The 16,851-nt window shown below is 38.1% G+C and overlaps 3 protein-coding genes across 3 annotated transcripts; 1 reads left to right on the forward strand and 2 right to left on the reverse strand.

Annotated features, from left to right (window-relative positions):
- Positions 1–1,758: 1,758 nt before the first annotated feature.
- Positions 1,759–4,042, reverse strand: LOC143572045 (transcription initiation factor TFIID subunit 7-like). Its single transcript, XM_077057310.1, has 4 exons — positions 3,922–4,042; positions 2,245–2,378; positions 2,038–2,163; positions 1,759–1,938 (listed from the first exon to the last, which is right to left on the reverse strand). Exons 1-4 carry the CDS (start codon positions 4,040–4,042, stop codon positions 1,855–1,857), a joined length of 465 nt encoding a protein of 154 aa, XP_076913425.1. The 3' UTR covers positions 1,759–1,854.
- Positions 4,043–5,605: 1,563 nt separating this feature from the next.
- LOC143572048 (feruloyl CoA ortho-hydroxylase F6H1-3-like) lies at positions 5,606–7,786 on the reverse strand. The gene is made up of 2 exons (XM_077057313.1): positions 7,257–7,786; positions 5,606–6,253 (listed from the first exon to the last, which is right to left on the reverse strand). The coding sequence occupies exons 1-2, from the start codon at positions 7,766–7,768 to the stop codon at positions 5,680–5,682; spliced, it is 1,086 nt and encodes a 361-aa protein (XP_076913428.1). The 5' UTR covers positions 7,769–7,786; the 3' UTR covers positions 5,606–5,679.
- Positions 7,787–10,335: 2,549 nt separating this feature from the next.
- LOC143572064 (uncharacterized) lies at positions 10,336–10,899 on the forward strand. Its single transcript, XM_077057322.1, has one exon. The coding sequence runs from the start codon at positions 10,336–10,338 to the stop codon at positions 10,897–10,899; it is 564 nt and encodes a 187-aa protein (XP_076913437.1).
- The last annotated feature ends 5,952 nt before the right edge of the window (positions 10,900–16,851 follow it).

Here is a 16,851-nt window from a genome sequence, read left to right on the forward strand (position 1 = left end):
ACCGATAAAATTAATGTCAACCTCAACCATATACCTAATCTTAAGCTGTCTTCCTAACTAATTGCACAAATCTGTAGATGGTTTGATGGTTTTTATGTAACCTAGTTCATTGTTTTGAAACATAAAAACTAGAGAAAAATAATCATTCATGCATAACCTATTTTAATGGTACTTTGTTCAATGTACATCTAGAGCTGTAAACAAACCGAAACGAACAATACATTGTTTGTGTTCGTCTGTTGAGTATTTATTAGACAAACGACGGTTCATGAACACTTTATCGAATGAACACAAACGAACGGAACCTGACACTAACGGACACAAATGAACATAAATGAACACAAGTGAACATATATTAATTGAGATTAATAATCACTAAATCAACACAAAATCACCCAAAAATCTGGAAGAACACTACATAGTATCCAAAAAAGCTTAACATGGCAATCATAAACATAATTATATCAAATTAGTAATAGTAAAAAATAAATAAATATTTTAATAGTAAAATTCTAATAAATGAACATATATATGTAAACGAACGTAACCGGACGAACGTAAATGAACGAATATAAGCGAACATTAACGGATGAACCTAAACAAACAGATTACCAAACGTTCGTGAACACACGGCCTCTGTTCGTGTTAATTCGTTAAGCTTACCGATCGAAATTCTTTGTTCGTGTTCGTTCATTTATTAAACAGATGAACATAAACGAACTTCCCGCGGAACGGTTCGACGGACGTTCGGTTCGTTTACAGCCCAATGTATATCCAAACAACATCTAAAAGTATGGCTCCATAGCTTGTTATCAAGGCAAATCTAGCCATGGACATGATGTCGAGCTGTCGATAAGCACGACACAATGGTACAAACATGATGTCCAAACCATAAAAGCTCCACATATTCAATAAGAATATATGTGGGACTACCCAATATTTGAATTGGGCATCTATGTCTTGAGCCACAAGCTGTGTATAATACTGTTCCATTAAAATCTCTTAGAACCAATGCTAGGTCATAACTTGTCTAAAGCATTTACAGACATAATAAGTTTAAGCTTCCCATCACTAATCAATTGTGTATTGATTACCTCGGAAAATGCTGACACGGCACTTAACCTTCGAACGTGACATTAAGCAATTATTTTTAGTATAAATAGATCTCAAATAAACTGTTACTTCTTCAAAAGGGCAAACAGATTTATTTTATATTTTTTCAGATAATTAATCAAAATGTAACACACCAATAACTTATAAGTTATTTAGAGTTGGAATAGATAAATATGTATAACTTGAAATATGAAGAAATTAGACCCCATGTAACTAAGTTCATTGAATATAGGTAAAACGAGTTTGAATGCACTATGGTAAGCGAAAAACATGGTAAATGAATGTAACATGTAATAATATTGCAATGATGAAAACAAATTTTGAATAAGTAAAAATGTGCTTACTCTAATCCATATCAACATAAGAATCAGTATCATCAGAATCACTTCTCTCGGGCTCCCCAACATTCGTTCCGGCCACTGAAACGTCGTGTTTTGCTGCAAGTGCCGGTGCAGCTTTCTTCATATCACCAATTTCATTTTGTTCAGTCATATGTGAACAAAAAACTAAAGTCAAGGAAAATAAGTATATAAACAATCATAAATGCAGGGGATGATTCAAATAAAAACCACTAAAATATGATTTTTTTAACTTCGTGATCTCTGTATATACATTATTTATTTTCTTTTTGAATGAAAAAAGTAAAAAAATTAAAAATTATGTGGTTAAAAGTGATTTTCACGTGTTTTCAAGTTTAATGTGGTATCAAAACGTTCGCGTATTAGACAAATATAAGTAAAACTACAAAAGGATATCGAAATTTCCAGCAGTTCCACCATTCATGATGTTCAAAAGATCTTTCTCAACTCTTTGCACAAGTTCAGGCTGCAATTAATATAAACATTAAACACCATCATATCATAATTTAAAATTTTAAAGTGCAGAAAACTTACAAAAACATAAACAAAATATAAAAAATCATACATTTAAATCAGGTTCTCTGCGAAACCTCCGCTTTCTAGCGTCTCGCATAGGAGGGGTAAGACCATGGCGGCTTTCCACTACATCTGGCGGTAGATCAGCGCCACCCTCTTCTCTAACCACAATCATCTGTTACATTATACAGTTGTCACTATGTTCATGTGAAAACATTTATAATAGAAGAAACACAAAGACTGGCGGACAACCTACTTGAGCTATATCTGCTGTTTTGATCAGAACATTATCATCATAAGTTTTGTATGACTCCGTGATAGTCGGAAGGTCCAAAAGTGAAGCAGGAAAACAGTCATTTCCAATTAGAAATGTGCCATTCCTACCGTCGTCTGCAATGTGCGAATAGAATAATAAAAGTAGAGAAAAAGCCCAGAAATTAGAGCACGGATAACTAGGGGTGCAAACGAGCCGACCCGCTCGCAAGCTAATCGAGATCGGATCAGTAAAAAGCTTGAAACAAGCCAAGCCGATCCGAGCTTGAGCCTCATATAAAACTCGTTAGGTTATCGAGCCCGAGCTCGAACCTTGTCTGGGAAGATCGTCTAGGCTCGGCGAGCCTTGTGTATTTTTAAATTTTAGCTCTTTTGGACTTCTATGTATTAGTTTCACACAACACAGCCGAGCTCGAGCTCGTTTAAGGTACTGCACACAAGCTTTGGCTCCTTTAAGGGTTTCTTAAAACATATACAAATAATAAAGACTGTATATAAATTAATTAATAAATAATAAACGAGCAAAGCTCAAGCTTTAGAAAAAAAAATAAGCCTGTAACGAGCCGAGTCCAAGTTTGAAAAAACAACTCAAGTCCCGAGCCCAAGTTTGTTAAGAACAAGAGCTTGAAACGAGCCAAGCTCAAGCATTAGAGCAAGAGCTTGAAACGAGCCAAGCTCGAGCTCGAGCTCAATTACAAGAGCTCGAAACGAGTTGAGCTCGAGTTTGAAAAAACTATTAGCAAGCCAAGCTCGAAACGAGCCAAGCTTGAGCTTAAGAACAAAAGCTCAAAACGAGCCAAGCTTGAGTTTAAGAACAAGAGCTTTAAACGAGCCGAGCTCGAGTTTGAAAAAAAAAACGATTCACGACATGAACTGGAGCATTTGAACAAGAGCTCAAAACGAGCCTCGCTCGAGCTTTGTCGAGCTCAGGCTCCGGTTGGCTCATTTTCACCCCTACAGATAACAATATGTGTGCATACATAAAAATAAATAACAATCATATTTTGAATTCGAATTTTGAATCGTGTTCAAAATCCCAAATTCATATTCGATTACTAAATTCGAACCAAACCAAACTCAAACATTAATAAACAGAATTCGAAAACCATAACCAATTTTTGGACTTCTATGTATTAGTTTCACACTACACAACTGAGCATGAGCTCGTTTAAAGTACTGCACACAAGCTTTGGCTCCTTCAAGGCTTTCTCACAATATATAAAAATAATAAAAACGGTATGTATAATAAACTAGCCAAGCTCAAACTTTAGATAAAAAGCTCAAAACGAGCCGAGCTCGAGCCTTAGAAAACAAGCTCGAAACAAGCCGAGCCTGAGCCGAGCTAGAGTTTGAAAAAATGACCCACGAGCCGAGCTTGAGCCTCGTTGAGTTCAGGCTCGGTCTAGCTCATTTGCACCCCTACAGATAACAATATCTATGACTATGTGTATATAAATCAATAAATAAAAATCATAATTTGAATTCAAATTTCGAACCTAACTAAATTCGAACCAAACCGAATTCAAACGTTCATAAACCGAATTCGAATTCGATTTGAATTCACAACAACACAACTAACTAACTAACAAACTAACTAACTAACTAACTTAATATCATTATTTTTAGTGAAACAATAACTAATTTCAGTTCATAATCTTACCAGAAAATAGCAAATCGAGTGAGTCATTATTTTCATGATCATTATCATTCCCAGTTAACAACAGACGTTCAATCTGCTGAGCAATAGACGGTGGAACCCTAAGCACAAACTGCTCCTCCATCTGACAACAAATTAAACATTAATTTGAATGATATTAAAATTGAAGATTTAGGGTTTATTACGGATTACAAAATCACGACAATTGATTACTGGAATCACTGAGATTGAGATCGTACCTTGAATCGTTGCTAAGGTGAAATGATAATATTATCGAATCCGGTGGCCGGAATCCAGAGTCTCCGACGAAGATTTTGATTTTATAGGTTTCCAAAATATCCGGTTTATAACCCGGCCCACTTCGGTAAAATAAAAAAACGGGTTTGGACCCGTCCCAATCGTTAGTTTGTATACCAGTTCGTAGTCTCGTTGACTGAAAGCATCTAAAACCAGTTTTGGACCCGACCCAAGGTAATAACAAGTCAACAACCCCCACCCCCCCCCCCTCAAAAAAAAAACCGAATTTTATTATATGTTGACCAATCCGATTCGGTTTATAGCTCAAACCGGTTTTGTGCACCTTTAATTATAAGCTTTTTTTTCTCTATTTTTTTCCCTATAGAATAACAATATTCACCCTAAGACTAAAAGCAAGGACAAGTCGTTTTCTACTTTTTCTACATATGGTACACTGCAAGCCTATTGGTGCAAAGTCTTCTGTATTTTAATACGTACATATGTGGGTTTAGTTTGTCTTTTTCTTTTCTTTTTAAAAAACCACACTTCTTTTTGTTTATTTTAATATACAAAAACTTTCTGCCCTCTCATTCGTCAATCCATACTTCTCAACTTTTACTGGTATGGATTGACGAAGAAAATAGTTGAAAAGTTTTTGTTTATTAAATAAAATATATATACGGATATTTCATATTCTGTGCTTCTGCTACTTCAAATGGTACGTGTTTTGCACCTATGTGTGGGCTACGATAACCACACTCGGAAGAACGGTAACACATTGAACAACTCACCATTTCAACCTTGACCTAAAACCTTATGGTACTTGTCTTACAACACCCATCAACCCGAGACCAGCCTTACCATTCATGGTTGATTTTCGGTTCACATTTTTTTTTTCTGCACAATCGATTCTAGGCCAGTTCGGACCCATTGGATAGTTCTACATACCCACACTATATTACTAATGCATATATACACACATACGCATACGCGTACTCTTACACGTATACACATTATACACAACCTGTTGTGGTCTAGATTATACATAAACAATACAAATATTTTATAAACTATGAATACTTTTTGGTAGTTTTTAATTGAATATTACTCTTACTATTTTATATATAACCGAGCTACATAATATTGTATAGATTGTTTATTTGGGTTTATAATTGGGGTCTCTTATTGATTTTTTTTCTTAATAAAAACTTAATAAAAGTTGTTTGTGTAACCTAGACAACCTTGATAGACCAAGTGCACTTTTTTGTACGTATAGCGAGTCAAACTCACGGACTTTATCAATACTCTTCTAACTTCTAAGGTAAAGCGTGGTGTACGATAAACAGTAGCACCCATAATAAACGTAGCAAAACTGTAAACTAGTAACAAATTGAAAGTTTAACTTCTCGAATTAAAAGTAATCGATACGTTGATATCATATACCATTCTCCATACATTACATATGACACTCATTTATTCTTTATTCAGAAAACAAAAAACAAGACAAAAACATATACTTTTGTTTCACACCTTTGCAAAATCAACGGTGGCCTTCCCATCATGAGCCTTTCTAAAAAAATGCTTGACATAATCCGAGTAGAGTACATTTTTGTAGATCGGTTTCTCTCCACTCTCAATCACTTCCGCCAAAGGTCCAATAACGTCACTAGGCCTCGGGTTGACAAATATCGGGACAGAAATCCTGTTATCATTTCCATTAGCAATTACACGATGCTCAACGCTTTCGTATTTACCGTTACTCATGATTTGAAGTGCGTCTCCAACGTTAATTACCAAAGATCCATTAACCGGAGGGACATGAACCCATTTCATAGAATCTATGTTTCGTACGTAAAGCCCCCCAATGTCATCTTGAAGTAGTATTGTGAGTGTGGACACGTCTGAATGACGGCCCACACCGACAGTGAGCTCAGGGTTAGGACATTTTGGATAGTAGTTAAGGTTGATCCTCTTTGATCCCATTAGAATCGACTCTTTAGTCTTGTCGATTTCTTTTACGTTTAGTCCATTCATCAGTATCTTGAGCAGCTTCTTGACAACGGTTTCGGAACTCTTTATATATTCCAAAGCTTGATTCCTGTGGTCACAAAGATACTTTATATTTGAAACTATATAATGAAGTCAAGTATATATAAGTATATAAATAACTACTAACTAGATGTGTCAAATTTAATGAAGTCAAGTATATATAAGTATATAAATAACTACTAACTAGATGTGTCAAATTTAATACAGTTTACTTATTTAATGATCAAACCTAGTTACTTTAATCTCTTCCATCAACTAGGATCAAAATATAGCTTTAAAGTTAACTATTAAACAAAAGAGTGAACTGCTGTTTTTGTCCTCGTGGTTTGTCTAAATCTACGGGTTTTGTTCAATAGTTTCAAATGTATAAGATTCTTCTCTGTGGTTTCATTTCACTTGCAATTAAACTCGACCCCACCAACCCCATTAAGTTTGATCGTTAAACACCATCAACGTGATGGACCGTTTTGTTCTTTTTTTTCCTGAATACACCCCAACCCCTCGTGTGAGGGGGCTTGCGAATTAGAGTTGGGGTTTATTTTGGGAGTAAAAGAACAAAAATGCCCCTCACGTTAGGGGCACGCTAATGGATTTAACGATCAGACTTAACAGGGTCGTGGGGTCGGGTTTAATTGCATGTGAAATGAAACCACAAGAAAAAATATCGTAAATTTGTAACTATTGGACTAAAACCGTAGATATAGACAAACCATGGGGACGAAATCCGCTCAGTTTACTCTTGATAGATTAATAAATGCTAGATTCTTGGTTATATTTTCTTACATTTTTTTAAAAAATGGTTATATAATTATGCAAATTAACTAATCAAACAGTTTTTGTTACCTCAAAATGATTATAATACCTTATTTTTAGTAAAAACTTATGACGATCTAGTGAGATTTTCAAAGTCTATAATTAACATACTTATTGACATATGCATGTTTTCTTCATATATACTACGTACCATAAGTGGATTAATATATATTTACATAACTTAACACAGTTAGTTAATTATTAAGTTTATCACTTCTAAATCAAACAAATACTTGTACCTACAAACTGGAGGCCAAAGAGAAGCAGCCTCATCATCAGAAACAAAGAACAAGCTAAGATAATCCTTCCACTCGAGCGCTTTCTCCACTTCAGGAGTAAAGCTCGTACCAAACCGAACACTATTGGTAACCGATTGCTCTTTCGAGTATTTCAGCTTTTCTTCGGCTGGCAATTCATAAAAATTATGAGTTGCATCTTTCACATTTTCAAGAACATGCATTGGAACTCCATGGTTTATTATTTGGAAAAATCCCCATTTTTCCGCGGCATCACATACCGCTTTTGTTACTTTGGGATCATCCCATTTCGACAAGTCAATAACCGGGATTGAATCTTTATTAAATTCTTCGTTGGTAGTATGATCAAACCGCTCTTGTGACGGTTGAATGTACTGATATGGTAATGTCTTGATCCCCAGGTCTGATAACCCTTTGACCCCATGACCTTTGTTTACCACAAAGTCAAGAATGTTGAGTGGGCTTGAGTGGATAGTGGAGATTGATGGAGCCATGGTTTAAGAAGTTAGTGTGTTAATTAATGTGATGGTTTTGTTTAGATAGTTTGGTTACTATTTATATATAGAATCCAGTGGAAGATAAAAGATAATAAGTTGGCAGTATTCATGCCTTGACACATGCATATGCATGGCTATACACATTCCGGTTGGTTTTTGAAAGGAACAGTTTATATTTCGTGTTATAATATTATTAAATGTTTGATTAATTAAAATTCAGTGGTCTAGAAATCGATAGTCGGACGGTGTGGTGGGGACTAGTGATTAGTCGAGATTAATTGGATCGGACTTTAATAAAAAATTTCCAGTTATATATATGCATATACATTTTTATATGTAATTTTCAGTTTTATATATACATATTAGCAGGAAATTGGCCAGACTCTTATTTAAAACCCCTGAATTTGGCCGGAACATCATCGAAAACCGTCTATTTTGGTTGGAACCTTGCCAAAAAAATGTTGACGAAGTCCGTTTAATCGCGATTTTGATCGGGTTTGACCATTGACTTGATTAATTGGCCGACTAACCAAATTTGATTAGTGAGGTGGTGTCTATACACTTTCCGGTTGGTTTGTGAAAGGAGCAATTTATATTTCGTGTTATTAATATTAATTATTAAATACACGTTTGATTAATAAAAATCCAGTGGTGTAGAAATTGATAGTCGAGTGGTGAGGTGAGGACTAGTGATTAGTCGGGATTAATCGGATCGGACTTTAAAATTTTCAGTTATATACATACACATACATTATTATATGTAATTTTCAGTTTTATATATACATATATACATTTTAGCCGGAAATTGGCCAAAATCTCATTAAAAACCGTTGAATTTGGCTAGAACATCATCATAAACCGTCGATTTTGGCCGGAACTTCGCCTGAAAAATGTTGACTAAGTCCGACTAATCACGATTTTCACCGGATTCGACCATTGACTCGATTAATTGGCCGACTAGCCCAAAATTAATCAGTGAGGTGGCTATACACACTCCGGTTGGTTTGTGAAAGGAATGGTTTATATTTCGTGTTATTAATATTATTAAATAAATGTTTGATTATTTAAAACAGTCAAATGGCTCAAATCTAGTATATCTGATTGCCTTTTATAAACTATTCTACAACCATGCCTTTGACGTTGGGGTAACGGTTCGGTTATATTTTTTGGGGTCCTATAATTGTAAAATATATAGATGTGTAAAATCCGTTTTGCATCGAGGCAACTGAAACTGGTTGTTTATATATAGATTAAAGAGTCAATTTGTGATTTTTTAAAACTTATATATTATAATATTTTATGTAAATTAAACATAATTATGTAATATCATATTACATAATTATGTAATATTTTATAATATTATGTAAATTATGTTAGTGTAATCTTGCGTAAGTGCGGAGACCTAGTTGTCGTACTTACAAACCTAGGGGGTTATTGAGTTAGTTTTCCTCCTATTCTTGTCTAACTAGTAATTATATGGCTATAAATAGGGGTTATGTGTAATAAAGGAACAACAACAACTTATTAATCAATACAATAAAAGTTTAGACTTGAAATCTTATTGTCTTCGATTGGCATCAGAGCCCTGAATATCGATCAACACCACCGGCGGCGCTAGGCATCTCCGATCGAAGACCGAGTCCGGCGAGGAAGGCAATCACATCTGATTGCAAGACCGTCGCGGCGGGTTCTGAAAGATCAGAGATTAAGAGCGGCACCGAAAAAAGATTTGGTGATTCGTTGAATTCCGGTGACCCATCTAAAATTCTCCGGCGACCTGTTCGTAAGGTTTCGACGGCAAAGTCAAGTCCGGCGAGTAAAGGCAATCGATCAAGATTGCAAGATTCTCGTGAAGGGCTTAAAGAAGCTTGACGAGCAAGAATCTGACGGAAGATAAAAGCATCTTACGAGTTTGATATTATTATTGTTACGAGTCGGTTGGTTTTTCCGTTAACAGTAGCAACTTCAAATTTGTGAATTTGCTTGGGTTTGTGAGGAGTCACAAAAGTCAAAGCATCTTTGTTGTTTTGTGGGCATAGGCTACGAAAGGGAAAAAAAAGAAAAGGTGTTCAAAGATATTATTATTTTGAGATAATTAAAGTTTTCTTTCATAGCAAGAGAGATCAAAAAATTTTGGTTCAAGAAATTGAATCAAGATTTGGTTTGAAGTACCAATGAACAAGAAAAGATGGGTGATCAATCAAATAATTAAGTCGTAGGGCCAAATAATCAAGTCGGTTTTCCCAAAGAACCGAGTTCTCTCTCGATTCAGTTTTCGATTCTTACGTCCATTAATTATACGATTTGGCGGTAAAAATCAAGGCCATCTTCAAGGTTTCAAGGGTTGTTGGAGGCTATCGAACCAAGAACGGGAACGGTGGTTGACCCGAAGATAGATGGGTTGGCGATTGTGTACCTTTATCAAGGCATGCCGGAGGCGTTGGTGATGCAAGTGGCTCACCTTTCCACCGCTAAAGAGATATGGGATGCACTTAAGACTCGTTTTGTTGGGGTTGATAGAAGCACGTATTGAGTCTCTTCAACATGAGTTCGATGTACTCAGGATGAAAGAAACGGACACGATTGATGACTTCTCGACCAAGATTAGCATAATAGCTTCCAAAGCAAGCAATCTTGGAGAACCGTTTGAAGAGAAGACCCTTGTGAGAAAGCTTTTGAAGTCCGTTCCGAGAAAGAGGAATATAGCGATTGTTGCTACTATTGAACAGTTTGCCGATATAAAGACCATGACGTTCCATGAAGCCGTTGGACGCCTAAAAGCGTTTGAGGAACGATCTGGAGATGAAGACAAACATGTTTCCGTTAAGCAAGAACAACTCCTATATACATATGAAGAATGGAAAGCTAAAAGCAATCAAGAAATGCATCATGGGAAAGGCAAGATGGGAACCGAATCAAGTCAAAAGAACAAGGGAAAGGGTAAGGTTGTGGATCGGGAAAAGAAAGAACCCCGAGTTAAGAAAGATCGGTCAAACATTAAATGTTATCGGTGTGATGAACTAGGGCACTTTGCCATGTCATGTCCTAACCGAAACAAGGAGACGAACGATCAAAGTAACCTCGCTCAAGATGGCGGACCGGTTCTAAACATGATGACGGTAGCTTAGAGTAAGGAAGATGTCGTTTTTTCTAAAAGAAGACCGCGTTGATCCGAAGCAGTATGCTTAACCCCATGTGATAAAAACACATGGATTCTTGATAATGGGGCGAGCAACCACATGACGGAAAATCTGGAATGGTTTTCCAACATTGATCGTAACAAGACCAGTAAAGTAAGTTTCGGTGATGGTTCGTGTGTCGAAATCGAAGGTCGGGGCACGATAGTAGTAGAAGGTCAAAGGGGAGAACAACGAGCCTTGAGTGACGTTTATTTCATTCCATCTCTCAAAAATAATATTATAAGTCTCGGGCAATTAGACGAAGGAGGATGCAAGATCGCGATCCAAGACGGTATCTTATGGATATTTGAACAAGATGGAAGACTTCTAATCAAGGTACCGCGTTCCTTTAACCGGGTTTATAAATTAATTTAAAGGTTGTTTCTCCGGTTTGCTTACAAGTCAATTTGCATAATGCTGCATGGATATGGCATGCTCGATTGGGGCATTTGAATTTCGATGCCCTTCGGGGTCTCTCGAAACTCGCGGATGGAGTGCCAAGAATCGAACACCCGATGCAAATTTGTGATGCATGTTTGCTAGGCAAACAAACAAGATCGGATATCCCAAAAGAATCCAATTATCGTGCAAAGGTACCGCTCGAGCTCGTTTATGCCGATGTTTGTGGCGCGATTTCTCCCGAGACACACGGTGGCAACCGATACTTTTTGCTTGTTGTTGACGATTACACCCGCTATATGTGGGTTTTCACGATAAAGACGAAAGACCAAGTTGCGGCTTACTCATTGATTTCGTGAAAAAGGGTGGAAAACGAAACGGGAAAGAAACTCAATACCATACGAACCGACAACGGGGGTGAGTTTACATCCCATGTGTTAGAAGATTACTTATAAAGTATAGGTATGGCACATCAGTTTACGGCCCCGTACACCCCACATCAAAACGGAGTGGTTGAAAGAAGAAACCGAACCATACTTGGTACGACTCGAAGTTTGTTAAAGGCGATGTCACTACCACAAGACCTATAGGGAGAAGTGGTTCATCACTCGTTTTTGATGTGGGGTGTACGGGGCCGTAAACTGATGTGCCCGGACACGTGGAAAAGTGCCCTAGTTCATCACACCGATAACATTTATTCAACCGCGTCGAACTACTCGAAAGACGGTTTTACCCAAGAAATTTAGTGACTTTCTGGTTAAAGGTATACCGACACCCGCCGAGCAAGACCCGACAACCGACGAGGTAAATCTCCTATTATTATTCGATGATGAACCGGTAAATTTTCGTGAAGCGAATAACGAAAAACATTGGAGAAAAGCAATGGAAGCGGAGATCGAGTCGATAGAAAGAAACAAGACATGGCGGTTAGTCGAAGCACCACCCAAAGTAAAACCAATAGGTTTAAAGTGGGTCTATAAAATCAAAAGAGATGAAGACGGGAAAATAACCAAGTACAAGGCTCGACTCGTAGCTAAGGGGTATGTTCAGAAATATGGGATCGATTTCAAAGAGGTGTTCACACCGGTGGCGAGAATCGAAACCATTCGACTTTTACTCGCGTTAGCAGCAAACCGAGGTTGGGAAGTTCATCACTTGGATATAAAATCCGTGTTTCTTTATGGTGATTTAAAAGAAGAGGTGTATGTGTTTCAACCGGATGGGTTCGTTTAGAAAGGTGAAGAAAGAAAAGTGTACAAGTTGGCTAAAGCGTTATACGGTCTACGCCAAGCTCCAAGGGCGTGGAATACTAAACTAGACGGGTCGTTAAAAGAACTCGGTTTCACTCGATGTAAACAAGAACAAGCGGTTTACAAACGGTGTTCCGGTCAAAGGCTACTACTCGTTAGAGTTTACGTTGATGATTTGATTGTCACGAGTACAAGTGAGCAAGAAATTGAAAATTTCAAAAGACAAATGGAGTCAAGGTTCGAGATGAGTGACCTCGGGTTGTTGCATTACTATCTCGGGATCGAAGTGAAGCAAAGTGATCGTGGGATAACGTTAAAGCAAAGCGGTTATGCAACGAATATCCTAAAAGAAGCAAGTCTTTGGGAGTGCAACTCGACTCAATTTCCTATGGAACCAGGCTTAAAGTTGTCAAAGGAAGATGAAAATTCGAAGGTAGATCCGACTGGTTATAGAAAGATAATCGGAAGCTTGCGGTATTTAACTCATACGAGACCCGATTTGAGCTACTCGGTTGGTTATGCAAGTCGGTTCATGCAATCATCAACTCAAGCTCATGCTCAAGTGGTTAAATATATTCTCCGATATCTAAGAGGTTCACTAGATTTTGGTATTACTTACTCGAGAGGCGGAAACAATATGTTGCACGGGTATAGTGATAGTAGTCATGCGGTGGATATGGATGATGGTCGGAGCACCTCAGGTTTGATTTTCTACTATGGTACATCACCGATATCATTGGTTTCTCAGAAACAAGGAACGGTGGCGTTATCATCATGTGAGGCTGAATTTATGGCAGCTCCATCGGCTGCATGTCAAGCCTTATGGCTTCGGGGTTTGTTGTCAAAGATGACCGGAGAAAAGGAGGAAATCGTGATGTTGAAGGTGGATAATTCATCGGCTATTGCCTTGATGAAAAACCCGGTTTTTCACGGGAGAAGCAAGCACATCAACACACGTTACCATTTCATTCGGGAGTGCATCAAGAGAGAACAAATCAAGGTGGAGCATGTCAGTGGAGATTTACAAAGAGCAGACATCCTTACAAAAGCGTTGCCACGGTTGAAGTTTAACGAGATGCGAAGCTTCATCGGTGTCACAAGATTAGGGGGTGATTGTTAGTGTAATCTTGCGTAAGTGCGGGGACCTAGTTGTCGTACTTACAAACCTAGGGGGTTATTGAGTTAGTTTTCCTCGTATTTTTGTCTAACAAGTAATTGTATGGTTATAAATAGGGGTTATTTGTAATCAAGTAACAACAACAACTTATTAATCAATACAATAAAGGTTTAGACTTGAAATCTTATTGTCTTCAAATTAAACATAACAATACGATGGTATAACCCAACAAACCATGAAAGATGCCCGTTGTGAATAATAGACTACTATCATACTAGTACACACAAAATCTAGTTGAAAGACTGTTTAGGTATGCATTTTCATAGTGACTTGAAGGATCAGATAAACAACTAGAGATTGTCACCTAATTCTACATCTAGCTATAATAGTCGGTTTTAAACTTTTAATACAGATGTTGGACTTTGTGAAAAGTATCCATGTTGAGGATGTATGAAGTCTCTAACCTATTCAATCAAAGTCATAAAACTCATTTCCACAGCTATGCTTAGGGTTGTAAAGCCAACGAACGATATCAAATAAGGCATTGTCCATGTTCGTTAACCTAAAGCTTTTATCATACAACCAAATAAAATTTCTTGTTCATGAACGGTTTGCGAATGGAAATGAACACACATAATCTTTTATTTGATTTGGCTAACCGGTGTCAGCGGTTCGGTCGTGTTATTTAACATTCATATTGATATGTTAGTAATTTTACATAGTGCCCTAGCCGATATGGGTATAACATTTGCGGATTTGCAATGTCCCTTTTGTTCTATTGAGGATGAAGACGCGGATCATCTTTTGGCAAGTTGCCCGTTTTCGGTGGCCATTTGGGAAGAGGTTTGTAGGTGGGTCAAAATTCCTAGCCCGGGCAATTTTGTAGATGTCAAATCAATTTTGTTTTTGGGAATGATTGGAGTTAAAACAAGGTGAAAAAGAAATTGCTTATTACCGTATTCTTCGCTACGATGTGGAGTTTATGGTGTAATCGTAACAAGAAGATTTTTGAAGGCAAGACTATTTTGATTCATAAAGTATTGGGCGATATAAAAGAACTGGCTTTCTTGTGGCTCTCTATACGGTCGAAGATTTCTATAAGGGAGTGGAGCTTATGGTTTGGTTTTAACTTGGATGGAATGATGTATTAGGTGTTTTGGTTTAGTTTCTTTGGTCCTCTTTGGCCTTGTTCCTCAGTTTCTTGCTGAGTTTCTGTTAACTTGTTCTTTTTGTTTTAAGTTTAATATAAGCCTTGTTGTTCCAAAAAAAAAGTAATTTTACATATAAATTGACCACAAAATAATCATTTATACAGTTGTTTAATTGTTAATAATACATTTGCTAAGGTTTTAGAGTACTTATGGGTATGTGGTGCTAGTTATTTTCTGGTTTGTGAATACTTGAGGTAAAAATGAAATGACGGTGTATGATTGGCCGATGTATAAATAATACCAATGAGTGTCTCCTTCTCTCTTATCTCCATAGTGTAAATGATACATTAATTTACCAACAACTTTTTCTAGTGTGTTAACATCTTAATTTCCCTCTCAACAACTTAAATAACAGCCATTTGGAAAAGAAAAAAATCAATTTTGTTTGCTCAACCTGCGATGGAGGGCCCAAACGGTTTTAAGAAAGGGTCTGATAAAAAAAGCGAGGATAGGGGTTCTAACGTCAAGCAATGCTTACGTAAGGTTTTCGATGGTCATTTTAACGCTGCAATTAAGGTTCTATGTTCTTCTGGGGTCGCACCACTTGATAAGAAAACTTTGAAGGCTCTCGAGGATAAACACCCGTGTATGCCTCCCCCTACCATGCCCGATTTCTTACCAGCAGAGCCTCCCCGTGTAGCAGAGACTGACAGTGTACTGGTGTGCATCAAATCCTTCCCTAAAGGGACGTCGTATAGGAGAGATGGTTTGAGGGCTCAGCACCTTTTGGACGCCCTTTGTGGGGAGGGGTCCGTGATTGCGGCTAATCTACTTAGGGCGACTGCTGCTATGGTTAACTTGTGTTTGAGGGGTGGGTGCCCTAGGAGTTTGGCGGGGTTCATTGCATCTGTTCCCCTTACGCCTCTTCTCAAGCCCGATAATGGTATTAGACCTATTGCAGTGGGTTCAATCTGGAGGAGAGTACTCTCCAAGGTGGCTATGAAGGGGGTGGGGAAGGATATGGCCAAATACCTTGGCGACTTTCAGTTTGGGGTCGGGGTTCCAAACGGGGCTGAGGCAGTTCTTCATAGTGCGAATAGGTTTGTAAATGCGCACCACCGAGACGGGTCGTTGGCTATGCTTACCGTCGATTTTTCAAATGCCTTTAACCTTGTGGATAGAACTGCTATTTTAAATGAGGTAAGGAAAATGTGTCCATCCATCTCTGCTTGGGTTGATTTTTTATACGGGCAGCCAGCTAGGCTTTATGTGGGAAATGATAATATTTGGTCTTCCACAGGGGTTCAGCAAGGGGATCCCTTAGGGCCTCTCCTGTTTGCCCTTGTTTTACACCCCCTTGTCCACCGGTTCATAGATCGTGTAAGCTTCTTTTTCACGCCTGGTACCTGGATGATGGAACCCTTATTGGATACGCTACTCAGGTTGCCAAGGATTTAGACATCATCAGAGTGGAGGGCCCCTCTTTGGGCCTCCTTCTCAACATCAAAAAAACTGAAGTTTTTTGGCCTACATGTGATGGGGCGAAGACTCAAGAGGGTTTATTTCCACGGGAGATTGGTAGGCCAGTGCATGGTGTGAAACTTTTGGGTGGTGCTGTCAGTAGAAACGAGGAGTTTATTAGTGGCTTGGCCCTCAAAAGAGCAAAACGTGTTGTTGAGCTGATGGAATGCCTCAAAGGCCTTCATGACCCTCAAAGTGAACTCCTCCTGCTTCGTTCGTGTATGGGGGTCGCTAAACTTCTGTTTGGGCTTAGGACGTGTCAGCCTTCCTATGTCGGAGGAGCCGTCTCTGTTTTTGACACGGGTCTTAGGAAAGCGATCGAGGACATTGTTGTTTGTGGTGGTGCCTTTTTTGGGGACCTCCAATGGAGGTTAGCTTCCCTCCCAACCCGTTTTGGGGGTCTTGGGATTTGCTCGGCTAAGGATGCCTCTTCCTACGCTTTTGTGGCTTCAAGGGCCCAATC

Source organism: Bidens hawaiensis, unplaced genomic scaffold (genome assembly GCF_021521415.1).
Source record: "Bidens hawaiensis isolate Kalapana, Puna unplaced genomic scaffold, B.hawaiensis_p1.1 tig00025707_1, whole genome shotgun sequence".
NCBI lineage: Eukaryota > Viridiplantae > Streptophyta > Magnoliopsida > Asterales > Asteraceae > Bidens > Bidens hawaiensis.